At 33.6% G+C, this 25,083-nt stretch overlaps 1 protein-coding gene across 1 annotated transcript in view; it reads right to left on the bottom strand.

Moving 5' to 3' along the window:
* LOC145315527 (uncharacterized) overlaps positions 1–14,929 on the bottom strand; it is a 39,902-nt gene extending 24,973 nt beyond the window's left edge. The window contains exons 1-8 of the mRNA XM_080155510.1: positions 14,926–14,929; positions 14,513–14,546; positions 11,177–11,862; positions 9,251–9,360; positions 5,982–6,167; positions 5,555–5,669; positions 3,891–4,033; positions 2,146–2,286 (exon numbers count right to left, since the gene is read on the bottom strand). Coding sequence (XP_080011636.1) covers positions 2,146–2,286; positions 3,891–4,033; positions 5,555–5,669; positions 5,982–6,167; positions 9,251–9,360; positions 11,177–11,862; positions 14,513–14,546; positions 14,926–14,929 — 1,419 coding nt within the window. The remainder of the gene's footprint in view (positions 1–2,145; positions 2,287–3,890; positions 4,034–5,554; positions 5,670–5,981; positions 6,168–9,250; positions 9,361–11,176; positions 11,863–14,512; positions 14,547–14,925) is intronic.
* Positions 14,930–25,083: the final 10,154 nt, after the last annotated feature.

The following is a 25,083-nucleotide window of genomic DNA, read 5'->3' on the forward strand; positions in this document are numbered from 1 at the left end:
CACAGCATTTTATGAAATGCCGCGCTGTGATTGGCTAAAATTCGGCTCACCCCGATCTGGCTCACCACTAAAATGATTTAAAGATCCAGCTCTGTCTTAATATTCGTTTTTAAAAGCAAAGCTTTTCTATAATAGGGTAAGTCGGTCCGTCGATCAGTCAGTCTGTGAATTACTTTGGAGGAAATGTAATTTTCTCAGCTGCTATTTTAGATAGAAGGCTGAAACTTCTTGTAACATTCCCATCATTATGGAGTATAATTAACTATGAAACATGGCGGTCGGGCTGCTTTTTATCAGTTTTTTTTGTGGCTATTTTTATACTTTTCACATTTTCCTTCATATCCTTGGTGTTTCTCGGTCCGACTTAAATTTTCTATCATAGGCAAGGGTATTAAAATTAAATCTTCTGTTGTTCTAAGCATCCAGTATGTAGTTTAGTTTGACCCTCAATCATACAAAATATAATATTAAAAACTATAAAAATACATAAGAGAGGTTTTACTTTTGTTATTTATATTCAGCCAAATTACTGATCACCAAAGTTTTACAAATACGTCCTCTCATTCGTTGGCCTAAAAACTTTAATGTCTTCTATTCAATCTTAATTAGGCAGTACAAATTAGCAATGTCAATTATTTCCACCAATGATTTTATTCTACACAGTCCAATGTCTTCTACCTCTCTGTTGCTAAGAATTTTTGGAAGCTCTATATAGTGCCTATAAAAATGGCGGTTTATAATACAAATAACCAATGATAGGCCAATACAAAATTACCAATAGCAGGCTAGTATATATTTTAATTGGCCAATGGTAGGCCAGTATGACGTCATTTTTATAGGCACTATGAAAAGCTTCGGATATTTGTTACATCCCTATGTTGAATGATAAAATGTGTTGTATATGAAATATTGCATTGCAAGTATCTTTGCTTCAAAAGAAACAGGCAGTATTTTCAATTTGTTGTATGCATATACCCCTACAAAACCTAGAGGCATTATGTCGACTTTAATAGTTATTTCGACTAGATTATCTCATTATCTCAACGTATAGTTTAGGCCGTATAATTATCAATATGCCCTTATTCAATAGTCATACCCGCGACCGTGGTTCAATATACATAATTAGAATAAGTGGAATGCCTTTGTCCATAAACAGGCGTAACTCATTGCCATGCAGAGTTCTTCACAGAAAAAGATCGTGCAATCAAAGGGATTTTTGTCTGTTGGATGTTACATAACCTAATATCCTATCCCATTACAAGCAGATGGTGATCTGGATTCTCTAGATTACCACTTAAAAATTGAAGAATAATCCCGCCCATACGAGGTAAGGCATTCTAATATCATTATTTTTGTTAACTATCAGAGGTGGATTCTTAAAAAAAAATTGGCCCACTAATCGCTTAGTGGGGCAAAATTGTTTTCGTGAAAAATCCTCCAAAATCACATAAAAAATCTACAAAAATTAAACAAAATCATAGAAGGGTTATGAACATAAGATTTTATTTAATTTTTGTAGATTTTTTATGTGATTTTGGAGGATTTTTCACGAAAACAATTTTGCCCCACTAAGCGATTAGTGGGGCAAATTTTTTTTAAGAATCCACCTCTAGAGTGAATCAATAGTATGACGTTTGTTCCAATTTTCAGGTGACCTATGTCGATATAATAACAGCATAAAAGTTTGACAGGCTACCTAGAAATATTGAAGCCCATTATATATTGAAAAAATACCAATGCATGTTTTAATAATTCAGTTTTATGTTCACCTTTACAAACAAGATCATAGAAGCTTTGAAAATTAAATTTTGCAAAACATATGAAGGAAATGAGTTTTTGCAGTATTGCTTCGGATCCGATTTAAATTCGCTGGGTTAAAACCGGTTCTTAATCAAACAAAAAAAAAGAAAATAAAAGTCATAGGTCCGATTTTATTTTGTTGTCCGCCCTTTCTTCAACAAAAATTGGAATACTCCTAAAGTTTTCATTTTCTTATCCGCGGACAAAAGCTGCTAAGGCCGAATTTTTATAACTGCAGCCGAGAGTGGCTACGGCTGAGTAATTTCAGAGAACATTAGATTTAGACAAAAAAAACTTACTACTTTACATATATTATAGATAGAAAGTTGAATTCTAACCACTTACCTTTAGTAGAGGATAGATATGACTGGACCAGAAGTTTCTGTTGGCAGCGTAAATATCAGGTATGTTGCAGAATAGCTTGACACTGTCTATATCTGTCAGGATGTTTAGGGTCTGCAGGTTGCACAAACAGTTTAGGAATAACTACAAAAAAAAACAAGAATAATTAAGTTCAAAAGTGAAAAAAATGTAGTTTGAAAATAAAATCAATTAAGAGATATATAATAATATATCCTTATAATAAAGAAAAGGGTTCTCTGTCTGTGTGTACTGAAGGATCTCACTAACTGCTGAACCGATAGGGTCCTCCTTTACAGGGTAGCTTCTTATAGGTCATGGGATGGTTTATAACTATTTTTTGGGGGAAAGTACCATCACCCTCCATAAAAAGTACCAAGAAAAAAATAACTTTGCTCTTTATTTAAATAAGATGTAAAGTGGAGTTGGCCGACTTTCCACCAATCCTTCAAGTGCCCCTAGAGGCCTCTGAGTGGCGTAGCCGCTAGTATAATATAATATGAGGAGAAACGTCAATTTCGCCATAATATTTTACATTAGCCAGAGGAAACAATTTTCTAATATTGATATAAATACCACCAATCATATACCAGAAAGATAGAAAAAAGCAATTTATTGCGGATTTATTTGATTATAGATTAACCAAAACTATTATTAGCAATATAAATTGATTGTCCAGAGACTTTTTTTGCAATATTTTTTATAATAGACTAAAAAGTTAATATAATCCTAATTTAAACTATTTACATATATATGTATATGCTATTCTTATTAGTAACTTTAAGAAATATCCAACCCTCCAATCAGGGAGGGAGGGGACAATGGGCTGTTTATTACATTAGTCCTTAAAGTTTTATAATAACGTTTTCTTATTTGTTGACTTAACAACATTGGGGACTTTTATTCAATTTTGATTGGTTGGTTAATTAAATTGATTGTTCAAACATATCAACCACCAATTGTAACTTACAGAATGGGAAATTTTATGTATCATGATTGGGAATGTACATCAATTCATCAGTCATTGTCTAATCCCTTTATATCCCTGAATATAATATAAATAATGGTTGATCATTTTCCACTTTTGTGCCATCATTTCATGGGGTCTACATTTTAGATTAACTTTCACCTCGGTGTATATGAAAGATTAGGGGAATATTTTCATAAATTAAACTAAAAGCAAAATAAAATTTATTATTATTTTGTAGTTAAGAACAGAGAGAGAGGGGACAATGGGCCCTAAAGTTTTCTAATAACGTTTTCTAATTCGTTGGCTTAATAACTTTGGGGACTTAAGTAATTTTAATGTTTTTTTTCATTAAGTTGAGTGAACTTTTGTAAAATGTCAAAACTTAATATGAATTCAAAGATATAAACAAAATTGTATATTAAATTGTATATTCTGTTTAAGGACATACTTCAATTTTAAGGAGTTATTTAGATGCTTGTTGTCCCAGGAATCAATTTTGAAATGAGATGAATTAGATATTATAATACAAAAATTGTTAAAAAGTAAAAAATGTTTTAAATGGACGTACAGACTTTCAGGTAACGATTATAGAGTTGCTACGCTTTGAAGATCTAACCTAACTATTACAGGAATTATTATCTAAAGTTTGAAATCAATAAGACAATTCTAACATGTCTAAATTAACAAAAAGAGCTAACCGTTACGCACGGACGGACGTATAGACTCAAATTATAAAAAAGCTTCGCTTTTAAAAACTTACATCCTGGATAACTTTAACAGTCCTGATATAAGCTAACTCTGTGGTGATAAGCTCCCAGATAGCAGTCTGTTGGTTCTTCATTCTCTCACTCAAGTTATCACTGATCACAAGGTCACTCCAGTCCTCTTCCAGGCTGTACAAGGCTAAATATAAAATAATACATCAAATAACTGTCAAAACATTACCGATAGACTGACGCACTATGTAAATTATATACTGGCTGCTCAATAAGGAATACTCACACAATTTTTCATGAATAGCAGCTGAGATATTCACGTTTTCCCCATACTGTTTCTTTCAGACGGAAAAACGGACGGGAGACCCACGGACGAAAGTTTTAAATTTTAGAGTAGATCGCTACAAAAAAACAAGGATGACAACATTCATGAAAGCAAAGCACTGAAACGGTAGGAAAAACGGACATTAACATTTGTATAGTGTCAGAACTAAATAATCAGAATAAAAATGTATAAGAGTCGAACCAAAATTGTAAGTAAATTTGTTGATAAACTGCTTGATACATGATAATGTTTATTAACATACTTACATTTTTAGGACTTGATTATAGAGTTGCTTCGCTTATAATATTATACTTTGTTGTCCCAGGAATAAATATACATAAAATCAGATCAATCGGATGATTAGATCACATGAAAATTTGTTGTTAAAAAAATACATATTTAAAATGAACGTACGGACATTCTGGTAATAATTATAGAGTTGCTACGCTTTCTAAATCGTACCTAACTACTATAGGAATCACCATGCAAAGTTTGAAATCGATAGGACAATTCTAACATGCCTAAATTAACGAAAAAAGCTATCCGTTACGGATGGACTGACCCTAATTATAGAAAAGCTTCGCTTTTAAAAATTATTAATGAAAATACAAAAAAAGACTGTTTGTTTCTGAAAATCTTTATTTATTTCTTAGAATGGTTTACAATCCTAAACTAATCTTTTTTGTCTGTAGCTAAGGATCTTGCTAACCGTTGAACCGATATGTTTCCCCTTTACAGTACAGTCCGGGGAAGTTTTTTAACAATTTTGTGGGAAAGTATCCCCACGCTCCCAATAAAAATTACCCCCCTCCCCCTATTCAAAAGAAACCATTTTATTACTTTTTCTTTTTAAAACTCAAATTTAAAAATAAAAGGGGGGTGCCTAGAGGCCTTTACTGAAAAAAACCGCTAGTGTAATATAACATAACTTTTATTTTTCAAATAAATCAAAGAGAATCCTCATTTTTTCAGGAAAATAAAAAATTACCTTCTTCTACTTTATCCTCCTGTACTAGCGGCTACGCCCCTAGAGGCCTCTAGGGGCACTTGAGGAGGAGAGAGTCAAATTTAATAACCCAATTTCTTATTTTAAATTTTTAAAGAAGAAGTAAAAAAAAATTTTGGGGGGGGGCAAAAATTTTTTTTTTTGGGGGGGGGGGATTTTCTATTTTTTGGGGGGGTTGGGGGTGTCCCACCCCCCCAAAAAATAGTTATAAACCTTCCCGGGACCTATGAGAAACTACCCTGTTAAGGAGAACCCGATCGGTTCAGCGGTTAGCAAGAACCTTTGGTACAGACACACAGATACACAGACACACAGACATCCTGTTACTTTAGTAAAAGGATTGAATCCTCATTTTTTGAGGAAAATAAAAAATTTACCTTCTTCTACTTTATCCTCCTGTATTGAATCCTGACTAACATGATGTTGAAACTTTGGTATACCAAGTCGAGAATAGGAATCTAATTGAACAGCTAAATCTTCCATCCTTTGGTCCTTAACAAAAAGAATAATATATTTATCGCATTGCAACATAGACAGCTTTCCGCGGATTTTAAAATGAAAAATTTAAAGATAAACACCAGTTTTGTAAGCCCAGAGGGGGGAAGGCCAGGTCTAATAAAACTTCAATTAAATTATTATTTTTTATCTTAATATCCGTGGAAAATTGTCTGTATTATGAAGCTATACATGATTTTTCAGTATGACCGAGAACCAGTTCTTATCCAGCAGATATTAAACGGTTTCGTAGAAATTAATTGAAAATATTGAACTTTTAATTTGACTACGAAGGATTTAAAAATTTACCTTTGTCGATGCTCCCCATAGTCCACTCCATCTGTTACCCTGTTTGTTGGCCCGGGGGACCTTTAATGATCCGTCCGATGGTGTTGTTCCTCCGTCTACCCACCCGCTGCCACCACCACCACCCCCGCCACCACTCTCCTCAACAGACAGGGAGTTGAAGAATTTCTGTTTTCCACCTCGATAACTCTAAAATTGGAATCATTAGAACCAAATGTAATATTATAAATGCATCTGACTTAAAATCATAACATAATGTAAAATCTGGATGAGAGTAGTATATCACAGGAGGGAGGGAATTGTTTATTACACTAGTCCCCAAAGTTTTATAATAACGTTTTCTTATTCGTTGGATTAACAACTTTAGGGACTTTTGTTGGATTTTGATTGGATGGTTCATTTAATTTGATGTCCAAAAGTTTCAATCACTAATTGTAATCTACAGAAGAGGTAATTTTGTATATCATCATTGGGGATGTAAATTAATTTATTGCCTATTGTCTTATCACTTTAGATCCCTGCTAAACGTCAATAATATATTAAAAATATCGGCGTTTTCTTTTTATTATATGTAATTACTGCCCTACAATGGCTATAGCCATCCGTGTCGAAATTTTCTTAATGCACAAAAGTTAATTATCAAATAATTATTCTAAAGCACATAATTAATTAACAAAATTGGCAACAAAGGCAACAACTTTTTGAGTAGCGAAATTTGAAGCTTTTTTGTGTCTATAGAAATGACGTCATACACTGCACTGCAAATGTCCAATGATAGGCCGATACACAGACTAAATTACCAATGACGACCAGTATACATTTTAATTGACCTATGGTAGGCCAATATAACGTCCTTTTTTATAGGTACTAAAAAGTCTTCACTAAATTCCCAAGTTTTAGGTTAGCTGCACGACAAAATTTCCCAACTACCAAAGTAAAAACAGTTAAAATAAAATCTACAGGAAAGAAAGCAAAACACAAGATAATACTTTTCTTCAAACTAGCGGCTACGCCCCTAGAGGCCTCTAGGGGCACTTGAGGAGGAGAGAGTCAAATTTGATAACCCAATTTCTTATTTTAGATTTTAAAAGAAAAATTTTTAAAAAAATTTTGGGGGGGCGAAATTTTTTTTTGTGGTGGTGCCTCCCCCTCATTTTTAATTTTAGTTTAAAAAAATTTTTTTTTTGGGGTAGGGATTTATCATTTTTTGGGGAGGGTTGAGGGTGTCCCAACCCCCCCCCCAAAAATAGTTATAAACCTTCCCGGGACCTATGAGAAGCTACCCTGTTAAGGAGAACCCGATCGGTTCAGCGGTTAGCGAGATCCTTCGGTACAGACACACAGATACACAGACAAACAAACATCCTGTTACTTTAGTATAAGGATAATTGAATTTTGTCTGCTTCCTGTGTCCTTAGTCCAGGGAGATCAGGGGTCTGAAAGGGAGGGGGCAATGGAAGATAAAATAATATAAACCTTGTTTATGATAAACAAAATTACCCCATAATAATTGGAAAGTTTGGAAACTGTAACTTTGTACAACCCAATCAAGACTCATTCTCATTCGTGTGTGTGTGTGTAGCCATAGTTTCTTAGTGTTTGGACCTAAGTAGTCATGGAGTAGGACGAGACACTTTTGTATGCTAGCACTAGGGCCAGCTCAAGGTCCACGCTCAAGCACAAGTACTTGACCCGCTGTCTCAAGGGACCTACTCTTTATTACCTCACCCTCGCCGAGTATGGCAGGTGTCCCAAATTAAGTCACCGTAATGAATGACGCTCTCCACAGAGGAGCTTGGGTAAGGGTTGTACTGATATTATGTACTTGATTATTGAGTATCCAAACTACCCAATTATCACCCTTCTTACACAACCAAGGGGAAGTTGCGTGAATGAATTGCGACTGAGAAATTCGAGTTGCCACATGGGGACTTGAACTCGAACTCTCACCACCGTAACTCAGTGCGTTACCACTGAGCTACGACGCCCCTTCTCATTCGTCAACGTTTTTAAGTTAAATATTGCCAGAACAAGTTTGTAAATATTGAGGGGTATAATTATTTCCAGTCCAGAATTTCCCAGGGAGAGAGGGGACATTTGTCTGTTTATTACACTAGTCCCCAAAGTTTTATAATAACATCTCCTTATTCGTTGGTTAACATTTTTGGGGCCTTAGTTAAATGTCCAAATGCTTGAACCACTAATTGTAATCTACAAAAGGGATAATTTGTGTATCATCATGGGGAATGTACATAAATTTATCAGAAATTGTCTTATCCCTTTAGATCCCTGCGAGTTTGCTCCCTAACTGGTGAAAATAATAAAATGTTCTAATTTACAAACAAGGTGCCATCTCAGCAAGTCTTGTAATTAGTTTAATCTTTTAGCAATTCATCAACACGTATATATTTATTTTTTTTGTGTAAAATTTACATAACAATATATTCATCTTTTAGGAATAATAGATATTTGTCGCATCGCTTTATAGACAGTTTTCCACAGATATTAAAATTGAAAAAAGTAAACCAGTTTTGTCAGCCAGGGCCTTATTTTATGTTTTTAATTTTAATATTCATGGAAAATTGTCTGTAATACGAAGCTATACATTATTTTTCAGTATGGTCCTTGTCTGTGGATTTTAATCCAAGCCATACTGGAAATTATATTCATACCTTTTTTGTTTGTGTTTAATTTACTACCAGCCCACTTTCCCTCCCCCCAAAAAATCAGAGAAAATATCAGTCATTCAAATCTTTTAATTATCAGACAAACAAACACACTAACTTCTAAATAATTTAGTAAAAGACTTGGCTAACTCTTAACCTTTGTGTTGCACAAAATATAAAAAGTCCTATATACTATATTGGTTTTATGGTGTCTTTGGTTTTTTATTTGTTGTTTGAGATCTCTAAAACTGCTATTTTTATGGGTCTGGAAATGGGGGCAAACAATAATGATACTCACGTACAGCATTAATAGCAGGGAGGGAGGGGACATTGGGCTGTTTATTATACTAGTCCCCAAAGTTTATAATAATGTTTTCCAATTCGTTGGCTTAACAACTTGAGGGACTTTTGATGAATTTTCATTGGTTGGTTCATTGGGTCCAAACGTTTCAGCCACTAATTGTAATATAGTGAAGCGTTAATTCTGTGTATCATTATTGGTGATGTACATCAATTTATCGGACATTGTCTTATCCCTTTAGATCCATGATTAATAGAATAAAGCATAAATTATCATCATATGTTTTTATAATCAAATTAACTTACTGCTGATGTTTTTCTGCTAGTTGGGGCAGTACAACTTCCCCTGCAGTTGGGTGAACTCGTACAGTTAGGTGTGCCACACAGCCGCAGTTGACAACGCACATCTTCCTTACCTTAACAAAGATAAATTAGGAAAGTAGATTCAAGTGCCTATGAAAAAATAACGTCAAACAATACAAATGACCAATGATAGGCAGTATACATCATTTTAATCGACAAATGGTAGGCCAGTATAACGTCACTTTTTATAGGAACTATAAGCTGCTTCTAAATTAGGCCAAGAACGTTCAAGCTTATTTTTAAGGGGGGTTAAAAGGAGGGGTTTCAAATGTTTGAGGGCGGGTATTTTAAATTTTTGTTGAGGGGGTTAGAATAAGGGGGTATTAAAGATTGAGGTGGTAATGTAGCTTAATATTTTAATAACCACTGAACCAATTAAGCTTTCAATTTTAAGGAAGCTTCAAAAAGGCCCTAGTTTGGTTTTAAACTAAAATTATTTTTTTCTTGTAAGGTAGTAGGTTATTTTCTGCTTACATTTCAATTAGAATACAGAGCTGCTAGATGCTAGGGGCGCGACCGCTAGTTGGAATAAAGCACTCATATTTATTGCGGCATTCTCGCTTGTATTGTTGAATAAGTGTATATCATTCTTTTTAATTTGTATATGATATATGGATAATCGATCACTGTGTGAAATTTCATCTAGAATAATGTATTGTATATTTGTCGTATGTTCGCAATTTTCTACTACATTAAAAGCCTTAATAGTGGCTATAAAAAAAAAATATAAAAAAAAAACACAGCTTTTTATCCCCGAGATGCCGAAGGCACGGGCTAAAAAACTGGTTTTAATCTTATGATTGTACATTTTTATATTTGTTGAAAACTGGATATAATACGATGCTAGACATATTTTTTTTCGTATGGATGAGAACCGGTTCTAATCCACCGGATATTAATCGGTTTCGATTGAATACTTGAAAATATTTTCTACAGGAGGAAAAATGAAATAAAAATAATTTATGTATAGTATTGGGAAAATGATATACAATTATACCAATTATTGACCTATAAGTACATGCAATAGTTCAGCAGGTATAATTTTAAAACTTAGAAATTAGAAATAATCCTCAAACTTTTTTTTATAATAGTGAATATCTTGTTGAATGTTAAATTTTCCCTAGAAGATAATTACAGATCAACTGACAGACAGTTTGACTGAATAAGCGCATTTGACTAAATGTTAACACACAACTTAACAAAAATCGACCCTTTCTTTCAAAACAGTTTCAGCGCGGTTGTCATTCCATTTTTTTTTTATAACAAGCTGATAAATGAATAATAAGATTCTACTTATATAGAGGAAAATAGATAAATAGAAAGGTTAAGCAATACAGAAAAAGTAAAGGTTATTTGAGAGGTTAGGTCATATTATTACGTTTTTATTTAAATTTATATAAAAAGTATAGCATTTTAAATTTTTTTTATTGCTGGAATGTGGCTGAAATTACATTTTGAAATCATATATAAAATGAAAGTTTTAGTTCGAAATATAATTTACTTAAAACGGAATAAAGGACAAACATAATTCACTTATAGAGTAGCAGCGCTAAAATATATGTTAGTTAATAGCGGATACGCCCCTTGAGGCCTCTAGCGTGACTTGAGAGAAGGGGGGTTTAGTTTTAAAAAGAAGAAGTAAAATTTTATGATATTTTTAAGGGGCTACTATTTAGGAGGGTGGTACCATCCCCAAAAATAGTTATAAACCGTTCGAGATCCTTCGCTACAGACATACAGATACTCATATGAACATTAGAACATAAAAATATTTGTAAGGCTGTGCTTAAAAGCCTGAAAAAATGACGTTATACAAAACACTTTGACCAATGATAGGCCAGTATGCATTTTAATTGACCAATGACTTACTTTTAATTCTGACAGTCCTGCCACTAAGCCAGGAAGTATCCGAGGTGAGTAGAGGCAAGTGGGTCTTGTTGTTGTCCAGGAATACATCTATGCCATCAATATCCAATCCTAAACAAGTATCCGAGGTGAGTAGGGGCAAATGGGTCTTGTTGTTGTCCAGGAATACATCTATGCCATCAATATCCAATCCTAAACAAGTATCCGAGGTGAGTAGGGGCAAATGGGTCTTGTTGTTGTCCAGGAATACATCTATGCCATCAATATCCAATCCTAAACAAGTACCCGAGGTAAGCAGGGGCAAATGGGTCTTGTTGTTGTCCAGGAATACATCTATGCCATCAATATCCAACCCTAAACAAGTATCCGAGGTAAGCAGGGGCAAGTGGGTCTTGTTGTTGTCAAGAAATACATCTATGCCATCAATATCCAACCCTAAACAAATATCCGAGGTAAGCAGGGGCAGGTGGGTCTTACTGCTGTCCAAGAATACATTTATGCCATCAATATCCAAACCTAAACAAGTATCCGAGGTGAGTAGGGGCAAGTGGGTCTTGTTGTTGTCCAGGAATACATCTATGCCATCAATATCCAAACCTAAACAAGTATCCGAGGTGAATAGGGGCAAATGGGTCTTGTTGTTGTCCAGGAATACATCTAAGCCATCAATATCCAAACCTAAACAAATCCTGAACAAAACAATTTATATATTTTTTAGCGTGAATATTATCAATCATTATCATGGAACTAAAGAGATAAGACAATGGCCGATAAATTGATATAATTCAACAATGGTGATACTCAAAATTACCCCTTCTTTGGATAAAAATTAATAATTGAAACCTTTGGACACTCAAATTAATGAACCAACCAATCAAAATTTAACAAAAGCCTCCAAAGTTGTTAAGCCAACGAATAAGAAAACACTATTATAAAACTTTAGGGACTAGTGTTATATTATTAGGCAAATCTTTAATAAAATTACATACTTTGATGGGTATTTTCAAAGGTAATCATTAGTGGCAGCTTTTAGCTTTATAAACACACTTAAAGTGTTAAAAAGGAATCAGTTTAGAGAAAGCGAACTAGTTAATACAATATTTCAAGTGATAAAAGGATTGTCCAATTGTAGAAAAATAAAAAAAAGACTTGCTATTGGTAGGGGTGCTAGATCGATTCCTATATTTTCACGTTTTTCGCGCTACTTATGGATGTTGGCATCCTTGTTTATCATCATAATTGTTCTTATTGTTATAATATGATATTTTATGTAAATATAATGTATAAACAATCCCAATAACTATTTATAATTAACTAATATGCAGCAGACAACTATAGCAAGGATCTAAAGGAAAAGACAATGGCCGATAAATTGATGAAATTGACAAAAAGATGAAAATCACCCCTTCTGTAGATTACAATTAGTGGTTGAGACGTTTGGACACTCAACTTAATGAATTAACCAATCAAAAGTCAAGAAAAGTCTCCAAAGTCAATGAGGCAACGAATAAGAAGATGTGTGTAATAAACAGCCCAATGTCCCCCAACCCTCCCTACACCTATTGTCTATGATTAAGAAAATATAATAAATGGGATCATATAAACCTATACCTAGTAGTAATAATTAATTATATCATTTTTTCATAGTATTAATTATGTTTATCCTCTTACATAAAAACTATCAAGATTAAGTAGTAAAACAAAAAAAAGAAGTAAAGCCTTTTATATCTGGATAAAGGCGATGGGAGCTGTCAGACGGATTGAGTTTAAAATAATGCCACGGTCGTAGCGGTCATGCGTCTTGCGTCATATTGGAAGGGTGACGCAAATTTCAGATCTCAGTTTTGCGGTTTGATTTACTATTTTTCTCTATAAGATAAAAGCGATGCTTGCTAGATTATCTAATTCGCTATAATAAAAAGATAAACTTTTCTCAAATCGCCAAATCTGGGGTCTGAAATTTGCGTCACTCTTCCGACCTGAATATGGGGAAGAGAATAAGGGATGGGGTAGAAGCGGTTATCATAATGTATTATCTTCTCGACTTTAAGTTAAACTCTATCGTCAGACGGTATATTCTATTAGCTTACCCACGGAAAGAGGGGATATTGGTCTGTTCATTACACTAGTCCCCAAAGTTTTAAGATACAGTTTTTTTTATTCTGTGGCTTTATGGACTTTTATTGAATTTTGAATCGTTGGTTTATTAAGTTAAGTGTCCAAACATTTTAACCACTGATTGTAAATCAAAGAAGGGATTATTTAGCGTATCCTAATTGAGGATGTACATCAGTTTAGTAATAATTGTCTTATCTCTTCAGATCCCTGAAGTTAACGGCAGTTTCTAGAATGATCGCACCGTATCTAGATAGTATATTTAGGTTGGGGCCTTTTGCCCCCCCCCCCCCTTCTAATTAAGCTCCTGATAGGGGCCCAATAAAAAAGGAACAGAAAATCAATTAAAACTAGGAAAAATAAGCCAAATAAATTGATTAAGTTTGGTATTATAAAACAAAAATGGTTATTCGAAATCCTTTAAGTGAACACATAAGATTAATATTCCAAACCAATAACTGTACACAAACAAATACTCAGTAACATACAGACAGACACAAATAGGGACAGACAGACAGACAAATATAGGGACAGACAGACAGACAGACAGACACATATGATTTGTATGGAAGAATTTTCTTATTGAGACAAAATTGACTGGAATATTATAGAACTCACGAAATTTTTTTTAATGCCTAAAAACCATCCTAAATAATTAAACATACATAAACAATTGATAGTCTTTCAAAAAAAAATTCATTTAGTCATTAAATAATACAAAATTAATTTTTTTCGTTTTGACTTTAGCAACGCCATCAATTTTAACACATTGAAGAGGAGATACTAATTTTGTTCTAAAACGCACAATTTTCAGAGTTAAAACATGAGTAATACCTTAATCTCTTCCTTTAAACTTGCTTGAAAATCGAAAACCTTTAAATCAACACATTTATTAATGTGTAGGAGTACAGCTCTTCACAAGTCATTTTTACCTGGAGGTCGATTGTGGAAAAACCCCTGCCTAATATCAAATTTTTTTTTCATAAATGGAATAGTCTATACTTGGGTAAAATATGGTATCAATTCTAGATTGGAGACGTTATTCAAACTAGTTCTATAACTGATTAATCTGTTTCCAAAAATTTAGCTTTCTTTCTTTACACTTCTTTGCACTTTTTTTTCGTTTCAAAATGATAAAATGTTTTAACAAATAGTCTTAAATATATGAGGTAATATAGATAGAAAAGGATATCCAGGGAGTTTGGCTAAATCTTCCCTTATTACCTCTTGGCAGATGAACTATCCCTTCCTGTTAAACCTACATAAATGGGACACAAAAAAATACATTATGCATGAAAACAACTTTACAGTAGCGAAGCTACTTGAAAATTAATTTTGTTTAAACCATAGGGTGTGTTTTAGTTAATTATGAGAAAATATATCAACAGTAACGAAAAACTGCTGAGCTGCAAAATTGTTGTAATATTTATTAATAGCCACAGCCAGCGGCTGGTAGTTTGCAGCTCAACAGTTTTTTGTTACTGTTGATATATTTTCTCATAATTAACCAAAACAAACCCCCCCCAAAAAAAAACAAGATTGCATGTTCAATTTTACAAGTTTAGCTGAATAATTGCACCAGTGGTCAGCCGCCAAACCGCCAAATTAAAAGTTTTGCAGAATATTTATAGACTGACCCATTGTATTATAATTCAGAGCTCTATCTTAAATATGGGCTTCAGAGCGCACTGTTACTGTGAAAGTGTACAACCCCCTTCCCCTTATTTTAAAAGCACAAAATCTATTCTGAAATAGACAAACGGACAAAGTGAGTTATAGAGCTGATTATCTGTTATCACAAGAAACTTAGGCTTTTCTTACATGTCTAACGTATTAAAATTTCATAAAGATCCGCCGACCACCGACTGCGGCGGCTGGCAGCTGCAAAATACAGCTGCGACCGCTGAAATTTATGTTTTGATATTTCTAATATAAAATTTTACATAAAGAAAAAATTTCCTAGAAAAAAATGTTCTTCTAGCTTCAAAAATAAGAAAATTACAGCCGTTTGAAATTTTTAAGTAAAAAAGGACCTAAAAACAAAGGTTGTTAAATAAAAGGGTGAAGGAAGCTAAAATTGACTTTTACTTATAAAAGGTCGAAAATTCATTATCAAACAGGGGACTTGCACAACAAAAATTACCCCTCTAACTCTAATAGGAACTGAGATAATATGGGGGGGGGGCCTTGAACGCCCCCCCCCCCTAGATATACCACACTTTTCTGGGATCTTGCTGAGTCAAGTATCAACTGTTGGGAATATCAAAGGATGACTCCATGCAAAATTTGAGCCGGATCCGGCCAAAACCGGCCGTGAATTTTATGAAAAACCGGTTTTTTTCCGGTTTTTAGGGGGTATCTGTAAATCGATTCAGCTGGAGCAAAACCGGTTAGAGGTACAAAAAATTTTACTTCACATGAAATTTAGCCAATGCAATTGCGTACAAAAATGTACTTCATCATCAACTTGATTGGACAACTCTTTCCCCTCCTAAATGTCCATTAAAACCTCGGAAACGGCAAAAATCGCCAAAAATCACGCCTTCGGCGGCAAATAACGGCTAAACGGTCAGCCGGAGGCGAATGAAACATAAATAAAGAAATGTCTGCCTCAAAAAGTTGTTCAACATCAAAGAGATGCTTGAAGTCTCTAAAACTACTCCTTCCCCTCCTTTAAGGGGAAAAACTGAAAAGACGTTATTTTCAAAAGTATGCCCACTTCGTGGGTGTGGGGGGCACTGAACCCGTCACCCCAGGGTCACCAAATATAAAGTCTAGGCGGCCCACAATGCTGAATTTTCACCAAGTGAAAGTCTTGTGTCATTATCTCTTATGAGAAAAAAGTTATTAATTAATTAAAATTTCAATTTGTGATTTTTTGATGGATTTCTTTGATGAAATGACAGGCTGGTCAATTTTTAGGCCATTTTTTGCTGTTTTCGGCCCGCCACGACCAAACGGTTTGAGATAATCTCACGGGACCTTTTGCCTGACCTAAGCCTGGTTATTTGTAAGGTCTAAGAAAAAAAAATCCCGGATTGGATGAAGCACGACGTCGCTGCGTGCCGTCAAAAATCGCTGGTCGGCTCATTTTGCCCCCTCAAACCCTCACCTCGTGCCATTTTTCTGTGTAAAGATTATAATTATAATCTTTTGCGTAAGTCTGTTTTTTTTTCCTAGACCTCACAAATAACCAGACTTAGGTTGGGCAAAAGGTCCCATGAGATTATCTCAAACCGTTTGGGCGTGACGGCCCAAAAACCGCAAAAAATGGCCTAAAAATTGACCAGCCTGTCATTTCATCAAAGAAATCCATCAAAAAATCACAATTTGAAATTTTAATTAATTAATAACTTTTTTCTCATAAGAGATAATGACACAAGACTTTCACTTGGTGAAAATTCAGCATTGTGGGCCGTCTAGACTTTATATTTGGTGACCCTGGGGTGACGGGTTCAGTGCCCCCCACACCCACGAAGTGGGCATACTTTTGAAAATCACGTCTTTTCAGTTTTTCCCCTTAAAGGAGGGGAAGGAGTAGTTTTAGAGACTTCAAGCATCTCTTTGATGTTGAACAACTTTTTGAGGCAGACATTTCTTTATTTATGTTTCATTCGCCTCCGGCTGACCGTTTAGCCGTTATTTGCCGCCGAAGGCGTGATTTTTGGCGATTTTTGCCGTTGCCGAGGTTTTAATGGACATTTAGGAGGGGAAAGAGTTGTCCAATCAAGTTGATGATGAAGTACATTTTTGTACGCAATTGCATTGGCTAAATTTCATGTGAAGTAAAATTTTTTGTACCTCTAACCGGTTTTGCTCCAGCTGAATCGATTTACAGATACCCCCTAAAAACCGGAAAGAACCGGTTTTTCATAAAATTCACGGCCGGTTTTGGCCGGATCCGGCTCAAATTTTGCATGGAGTCATCCTTTGATATTCCCAACAGTTGATACTTGACTCAGCAAGATCCCAGAAAAGTGTGGTATATCTACCCCCCCCCCCCCCAACCAATTAAGGTACGGCAAGGCGCACGACTGTTAAAAGTTTAAAGGATGACAATATTCATTAAAGCAAAGCTCTTAAGATCAAAAAGAAATTGATGTAAAATCATGGTTGCCGTTTAAGATTTGTAATATTTACTATACCTTATACATATTGAGCTGTGAAGCATATCATGGATGCTTATATTCATCACAATCATTGGATCTTCGTTTAGGAAGGCCTAAACAGCTATTTGTTAAATCATTTTATCATTTTGACAAGAAAAGAAAGTACAAAGAAGTGCAAAGAAAGGAAGCTAGATTTTTAGAAAAAGATTATTCAGTTATAGAACTAGTTAGAATAACGTCTCCAATCTAGAATTGATACCATATTTTACCCAAGTATAGACTATTCCATTTATGAAAAAAAAATTTGATATTAGGCAGGGGTTTTTCCACAATCGACCTCCAGGTAAAAATGACTTGTGAAGAGCTGTACTCCTACACATTAATAAATGTGTTGATTTAAAGGTTTTCGATTGCCAAGCAAGTTTAAAGGAAAAGTTTAAGGTATGAATCTCATGTCAACTCTTGAAATTGTTGAAATGAGAACAAAAATACGGTTTTAACATTTTTGTGTTGGCAGCCATGGCTTCACCATAGACGATAAGAAAAATATAAAAATCTCTTTCAATTGTTGGAAAAAATATTTTTTTTCAACACACCATCATTTCTTAAAGTATTTTTTATAATTAAGGATAGTTTTTAGGCTTTTTCCGTTCATGCGTGATTTTTTTGTATAAGGATCTAAGAAGTGCTCTATTACAATATTTAGTTAGTCAAGTATGCCAGGGAGGGGACATTAGGCTGTTTATTAATCTAGTCCCCAAAGTTTTATAATAACGTTTTCTTATTCGTTGGCTTAACATTTTTGGGACTTTTTTGCATTTTGATTGGTTGGTTAATTAAGTTGAGTATCCAAACGTTTCAACCACTAATTATAATTTACAGAAGAGGTCATTTTTATGATATCATTATTGGGGATGTGCATCAATTTATCGGCCTTTGTCTTATCCCTTTAGATCCCTGTGGAAGTATGCTCACCAATGATACTTTTGCGGTGATTTTGAACAAAAACTTTAGCTCTTCTTTTCAGTTTTCTCAACTAAATGCATCTTGCATTATATTTTTTATTATAGAATTTTACACCTCTTCAGTTTTAAGAGAGTAAAAAAATTATTTTAATTTAAAAAAATGTTAATTAAAGGTTAGAAATCGAAACGCTGTAAAGTTTCATGTGCGACGTCATAAAAATGCGTCTAAAAACTAAAGGAGGGATGAGAGGAGAAGTGAGAAAGGAAACCCCTAAAAATGAGATGGATAATAGACGTATTTTGATGACGTCACACATGACACTTTCCAGCGCTTCTTAGAAATAAAATATCTAAATAACTTGTTATCTAGGCCTGCTATTGGTGAATTGAAACTATATTGGCAAATCATTGGTCATTTGTATTGTATGACGTCATTTTTATGACATTGGCTTAAAGAGATTCTTTTATTGGTCTATTGCTTTTTTTAGAGGGTAAAGCAACCTCAGTAAGAAATGCAGCTTTCCCGATTTCATAACATGATAATACTTCACAATACATATGATCAATAATAGACCAAAACACACTAAAACAGACTAAATAACCAATGGCAGGCCACTATATATATTTTAATTGACCAATGGCAGGCCAGTATGACGTCATTTTTTATAGGCAGTATTAAAAGCTTCATGTAAAGCAAGGGTTGGGGTTGTATACCACCCCCATATTTGAAACTAAGGCCGTAGCCACTAGTAGTGTTTAGAATTAATACAAGAACACAGAACTCTATGGAATGGCTGAAGAATCATATTGTCATTTTTTCTGCAAAAGTCAACTAAATAATGTATGGCGTATTTAATTATTCATATTTAATGTCAGAATCGTGTATAATGTATATTATAGGGCTCGGCAGCTGCGTTTTAGTTACAACTTTAAAAAGCCGCGGCATTAACAACAGCCACATGCCGAATTTAGTGCCACCCGTTGTATTATCTGCAATTTGCAACCTTTTCAGTAAACCATGGTTGTTGCAAAAACACTCTCCATTTTAAAAAAAATCGCAGCCGTTTATCCGCAGTTTAAGCTAATACTGCTAATATTAAGGTAAGTCGGCCAAAAAATTTGCGGCTACTGTGCTGACTGCGCGTAAATTTATATCCTTTTATATACAAAGAGCTTTTTTTTCTGTAGCGAAGGATCTCGATAACCGCCGAACCGACATGGTTCTCCTTTACAGTGAAGATTCTTATAGGTTCGGGGAAGTTTCTTAACTATTTAAGGGGAGAGTATTACCACTCCCCTCATGATAAAAATGCCCACCCCACCAAAAAATTTTTTTTACTTCTTTAAAACTTAAATTGAACATGGCTTCTAGGGGCGAATCCGCTAGTAAAAATATATTTTATTAATAATGATATTTTTAAACAATTAAACTTTTTAAAGTAAATTTTTAAAAGTAAAAATTAAACTTATTATATCTCTTAATTTTAATAATTTTAAAAAATCTACAGAAAAAAAACTTTATTTGCATAGGTAATTATGCAAAATTGAGTTATCAAGCATATTTTGTTCTAAATATTTCATTATCAAAGCTACTCTATAATACTTTATTGTCCGTTTATCTGTCTGTTTCTCTTATTATTTTGAACCATTGAACTGATGACGTCAAACTGCACACGCACAACAGTATGATAATAATAATTAATAAAATTACCCCCACCCCTGATTTACACAATTGGTTGAAAAGTTTGGACACTGATAGTATAAACCATCCAATCAAATTAAGCATAAAAATATGTTTTAAAGACTTTGGGTACCATTTACAGTCCATGGACCCAACCCTCCCTGTATTTATTGTAAAAATAGAAACCGAGAAAGACTTTTAAAGGGTAGAGTAAAAAACATTAGAAAAATAGAAAAGAAAACTAAATATTCTTTAGTGCAATGTTTTAAACAAATCCTACACAAATTCAATTTTAGTAAATTGGACGAATTGAAATTTGGGACAGAGGTTTTTATCTTAATTTTCTTTTAATAGTTACTAAAAGTCTACAGTTCATCAAAACAAAATCGAATTATCCATGTTATTTTTGAAAATTATAAAGAGAGGAATAAAAAGAAGAAATCATTTAGACTTTATATAATTTTTTTCTATGGTATATATTTAGTTATATTTTTTATATTTATTTACTGTTAGAAAGATTCTATAATTCTATAATCTTATTCTTTAAAAATGTATGCACTGAAAAAAACTAATTAATTAATTAATTTAACTCAAAATCACATTGAAATATGTACATAACATACAATTATTCACTTCTATTGTTGTTTATTTCTAATAAAATACTCTCTCAAACAATGCACAAATTTAATGCGTTTTAATATTTTGAAATAAACAAGAAAGGTTAATGCTAGTGAAAGCATGAGATCTTTGTAAAAACTGTGGAGTACTTGAATCATGAAATCAAATCTATAATCGAAGTCTCGTCAAAACATTGAGGTAAGCCAGCAGAGCCAGCCCGTGCCTGCCAGAAGCCAACCCCATGCCTGCCAGAAGCCTGCTGCCCAAAGCCTGGCTTGGTACTGCACAGCACAAAGAAAAATGTTCCAGGGAGGGAGGGGACATTGGGATGTTTATTACACTAGTCCCCAAAATTTGATATTAACGTTTTCTTATTCGATTTCATTACAACTTTGGAGACTATTATAAAATTTTGATTGGTTGGTTCATTTAGTTGAGAAGAGGTTATTTTGTTTATCATCATTAGGGATGTACATAAATTCATAGACCATTGTCTTATCCCTTTATATCCATGAAATATTCACTAGGCACAGATAACAACAAAACATAATTTATGGAGCGAAGATTATCTACAAATAACATTCCTTTTTTGTCGTTCTTTTCCTATATTATTAGATCTTGTATACAAAATAGGGATGACATCATCCATAAAAACGAAGCTCTAAAACTGTAGGACAAACGGACATTAACACTTGTCAGAACTGAATGAGCAGAATATAAATGTATAAGTCTAGTTTAAGAAAATTTGTTCCAAATTTGCATAAATACGGAATACTGTTTAATGACATTTCTGGTAACGATTATCAAATAAATTCTTACCAACATTAAGTATAACTTTTTAATCTATTTCAGTTAATAACAACAAGGATGACAACATCCATAAAAGCGAAGCACTGAAACGGTAGGACAAACGGACATTAACATTTGTATAGTATCTGAACTGAATAATCAGAATTTAAAAGTATAAGAGTCGAAGCAAAATTGTAAGTAAATTTGTTGAAAAACTGTTTGAAGCAGGATAATGTTTATGGACATACATTTTTGGACTTGATTATAGAGTTGCTTCGCTTATAATATTGTTCTTTGTTGTCCCAGGAATCAATATACCAAAAATCAGATCAAACGGATAATTATAACACTTGAAAATTTGTTGTTAAAAAAGTAGAAAAATCAACATGTTTAAAATGAACGTATGGACATTCTGGTAATGATTATAGAGTTGCTACGCTTTCTAAATCGTACCCAACTACTACAGGAATCATCATGCAAAGTTTGAAATCGATAGGACAATTATAACATGCCTAAATTAACGAATAAAAGCTATCTATCTCGGACGGACGTACGGACGGACGTACGGACCGACCCTAATTATAGAAAAGCTTCGCTTTTAAAAATAGCATTGACAATTAAGTATATTTTATGAAACAGCTATTTATAGAACTAAAAAACTTATCTGTAAAAGAAAAGCAGCTTATAGAGCCTAATAAAAGATGACATCATATCATACAAATGACCAATGATAGGCTAGTTTACATTTTACCAATGGTCAATTTCAATGTATACTGACCTATCATTGGTCATTTGTATTGTATGACGTCATTTTTTATAGGCACTATAAGCTGCTTATCTGTTACAGAGTACAACTGTAACACAGTACGTCAGTATGTTTTGACAGTAAAAGGACATACTAACACACCCTAATTTTAGAATAGTTGTGCTACTAAAAATAAACCTTACCTCGTCTTTCACAAACATTTGATATCGCTTCCCTGATAAGTATAAAATATTGATTTGATTTTTTGAAGATTGAAGATTAATACTTCTAGTTTCATAGACCGTGGACCCGAGAATAAAATGTACTGACAAATGTCAAATTTCAATGAGAAAGAAGCGGATTTGAGTCTCCGAGAAAAATGTTTTAGATTTCTAAGAAAATGGATTTAATTTTATACCTTTGCCTTAGAATAGAAATTAATTTGTTTTGGTCAAAAATATAGGATCTAGTGCAGTTCACGGTAATGGTGGTCCTGGTAACGATTATCTCCAGAGATTTAAGAAGTTTAGAGGCTGCTAGCTGCTAGGTGAACGTACATGTCATGCCCGCACACCGTTTTAAGCAGCATAAGATTGACTACAAATAATCTGGAATAGAAAAGATCCAATGATGCTCAGGGAAAGCTTCACTGAAGAAAAAATGCGTAAAATAAGTCTTTTGTATGCAGTGCGAGATAAATGTGCATTATTAATTAATGACTATTCTAGGATGCTGTGAGTATTGGTGCAAACAATATGGCGTAACAAAAAAAATTAGCCAATGAGAGTCCACTATAAATTTTACCATTGCACATTGGGGCAAATCAATCAAAAAGGGGATTTAATTATTTAGTACCCTTAAAATTCATCCCACAAAAATTTCATTAAATACTTTTTTGTAGGCAATTTAACAACGAACAAATTTGCTTTTATGTTTTTTTCTGTCATTTGAAAGGAACATGGAGATAAAGGTCATTTAATGAAGGTAGATGGAAAATTACCAGATTAACCCCTCCCCAAAAATAGCGCCCCCTTACCCTACCCATCTATCTATTAATCTATCTATCCATCCGTCTATCTATCCATCTATCTATCCATCTATCTATCAATCTATCTATCCATCTATCTATTCATCTATCTATCCATCAATCTATCCATCTATCTATCCATCTATCTATCCATCTATCTATCTATCCCTCTATCTATCTATCCATCTATCTATCTATCCATCTATCTATCCATCTATATATCCATCTATCTAACCATCTATCTCTCCATCTATCTATCCATCTATCTATCCATCTATCTATCCATCTATCTATCCATATATCTTACCATCTATCTATCCATCTATTTATTCATCTATCTATTCATCTATCTATACATCTATCTATACATATATATATCCATCTATCTATCCATCTATCTATCCATCTATATATCCATCTATCTATCCATCTATCTATCCATCAATTTATCCATCTATCTATTTATCTATCTATCCATCTATCTATCTATCCATCTATCCATCTGTCTATCTATCTATCTATCCATCTATCGATCCATCTATCTATCTATTTATCTATCCATCCATCCATCTATCTATCCGTCTATCCATCTGTCTATCCATCTGTCTATCCATATGTCTATCCATTTACTCATCCATCTATCTATCCATCTATCTATCCATCCATCTATCCATCCCTCTATCCATCTGTCTACCAATCTGTCTATCCATTTATCTATCCATTTATCTATCCATCCATCCATCTATCTATCCGTCTATCCATCTGTCTATCCATTTACTCATCCATCTATCTATCCATCTATCTATCCATCCATCTATCCATCCCTCTATCCATATATCTATTCATCTACCTATCCATCTTTCTATCCATCAAAGTATTCAAAATGTCAAATTTGGGGTCATTTAATTCATTTCAGTAGAAGGGGAGAGGATGTTGTAAAGGGGTGGATGGGGATTCTTATTTTAGCAAGCTACAAGTTTCACTTAATAATAAATCCATTATAAATGTGAGCATGATTGACATAAATTTTTATTGGCTAATATCTATATTTATAATGATATTATGATTCTTGTTTACTGTTTATATGTATACTAGCAGTTTTGCCCCTAGCCTCTATGGGCTTTGCTCCAAGAGGTAATTAAACAAGGATGACAACATCCATAGAAGCGAAGCTCTGAAATGGAAGGACAAACGAACACTAACACTTGTGAAGTGTCAGAACTGAATATTAATGCATGTCTATACAAAATTGTAATTAAAACTGATTGAATACATGTTACTGTTTAAGGACATACTGACGTTTTTAGGACTTTTATAGAGATGCTTCGCTTATAACACTATACCTTATTGTACTAGGAATCAGTATTCAAAAATCAAATGAATATGATATTTTTAACATTCAAAACCATTATTTGTTGTCATAAAATAAAAAAAATTAGCTTGTTATAAATGGATGTACGGACTTTCTGGTTGCTGTGCTTTCTAAGTCGTACCTAACTGTTGTAGAAAACGGCATGAAAAGTTTGAAATCGATAGGACAATTCTAGCCTGTTTAAATTAACTAAAAGAGCTAACTGTAACAGACGTACGGACGGACCAATCCTAATTATAGAAATATGAAAAAATTTAGAGGATTTTTTTTTTGTAAAATAGCTTTAAACCACCACAGGACCAGTAGATATATTCCCTGAAGAGTAGAATCTAATCGGTTTAGTGGTTACCGAGATCTTAAGGGACGGACGGACAAACAAACAGACATCAAGCTACTTTTTATTATAGATTAACGCCCAGGGATCTAAGGAACAAAACAATAACCGATTAATGTATGTACATCCCCAATATTGATACATTAAATAATAAA

The sequence above is a fragment of the Acartia tonsa genome, chromosome 4 (genome assembly GCF_053477335.1).
Source record: "Acartia tonsa isolate MP-2025a chromosome 4, ASM5347733v1, whole genome shotgun sequence".
NCBI classification, from domain to species: domain Eukaryota; kingdom Metazoa; phylum Arthropoda; class Copepoda; order Calanoida; family Acartiidae; genus Acartia; species Acartia tonsa.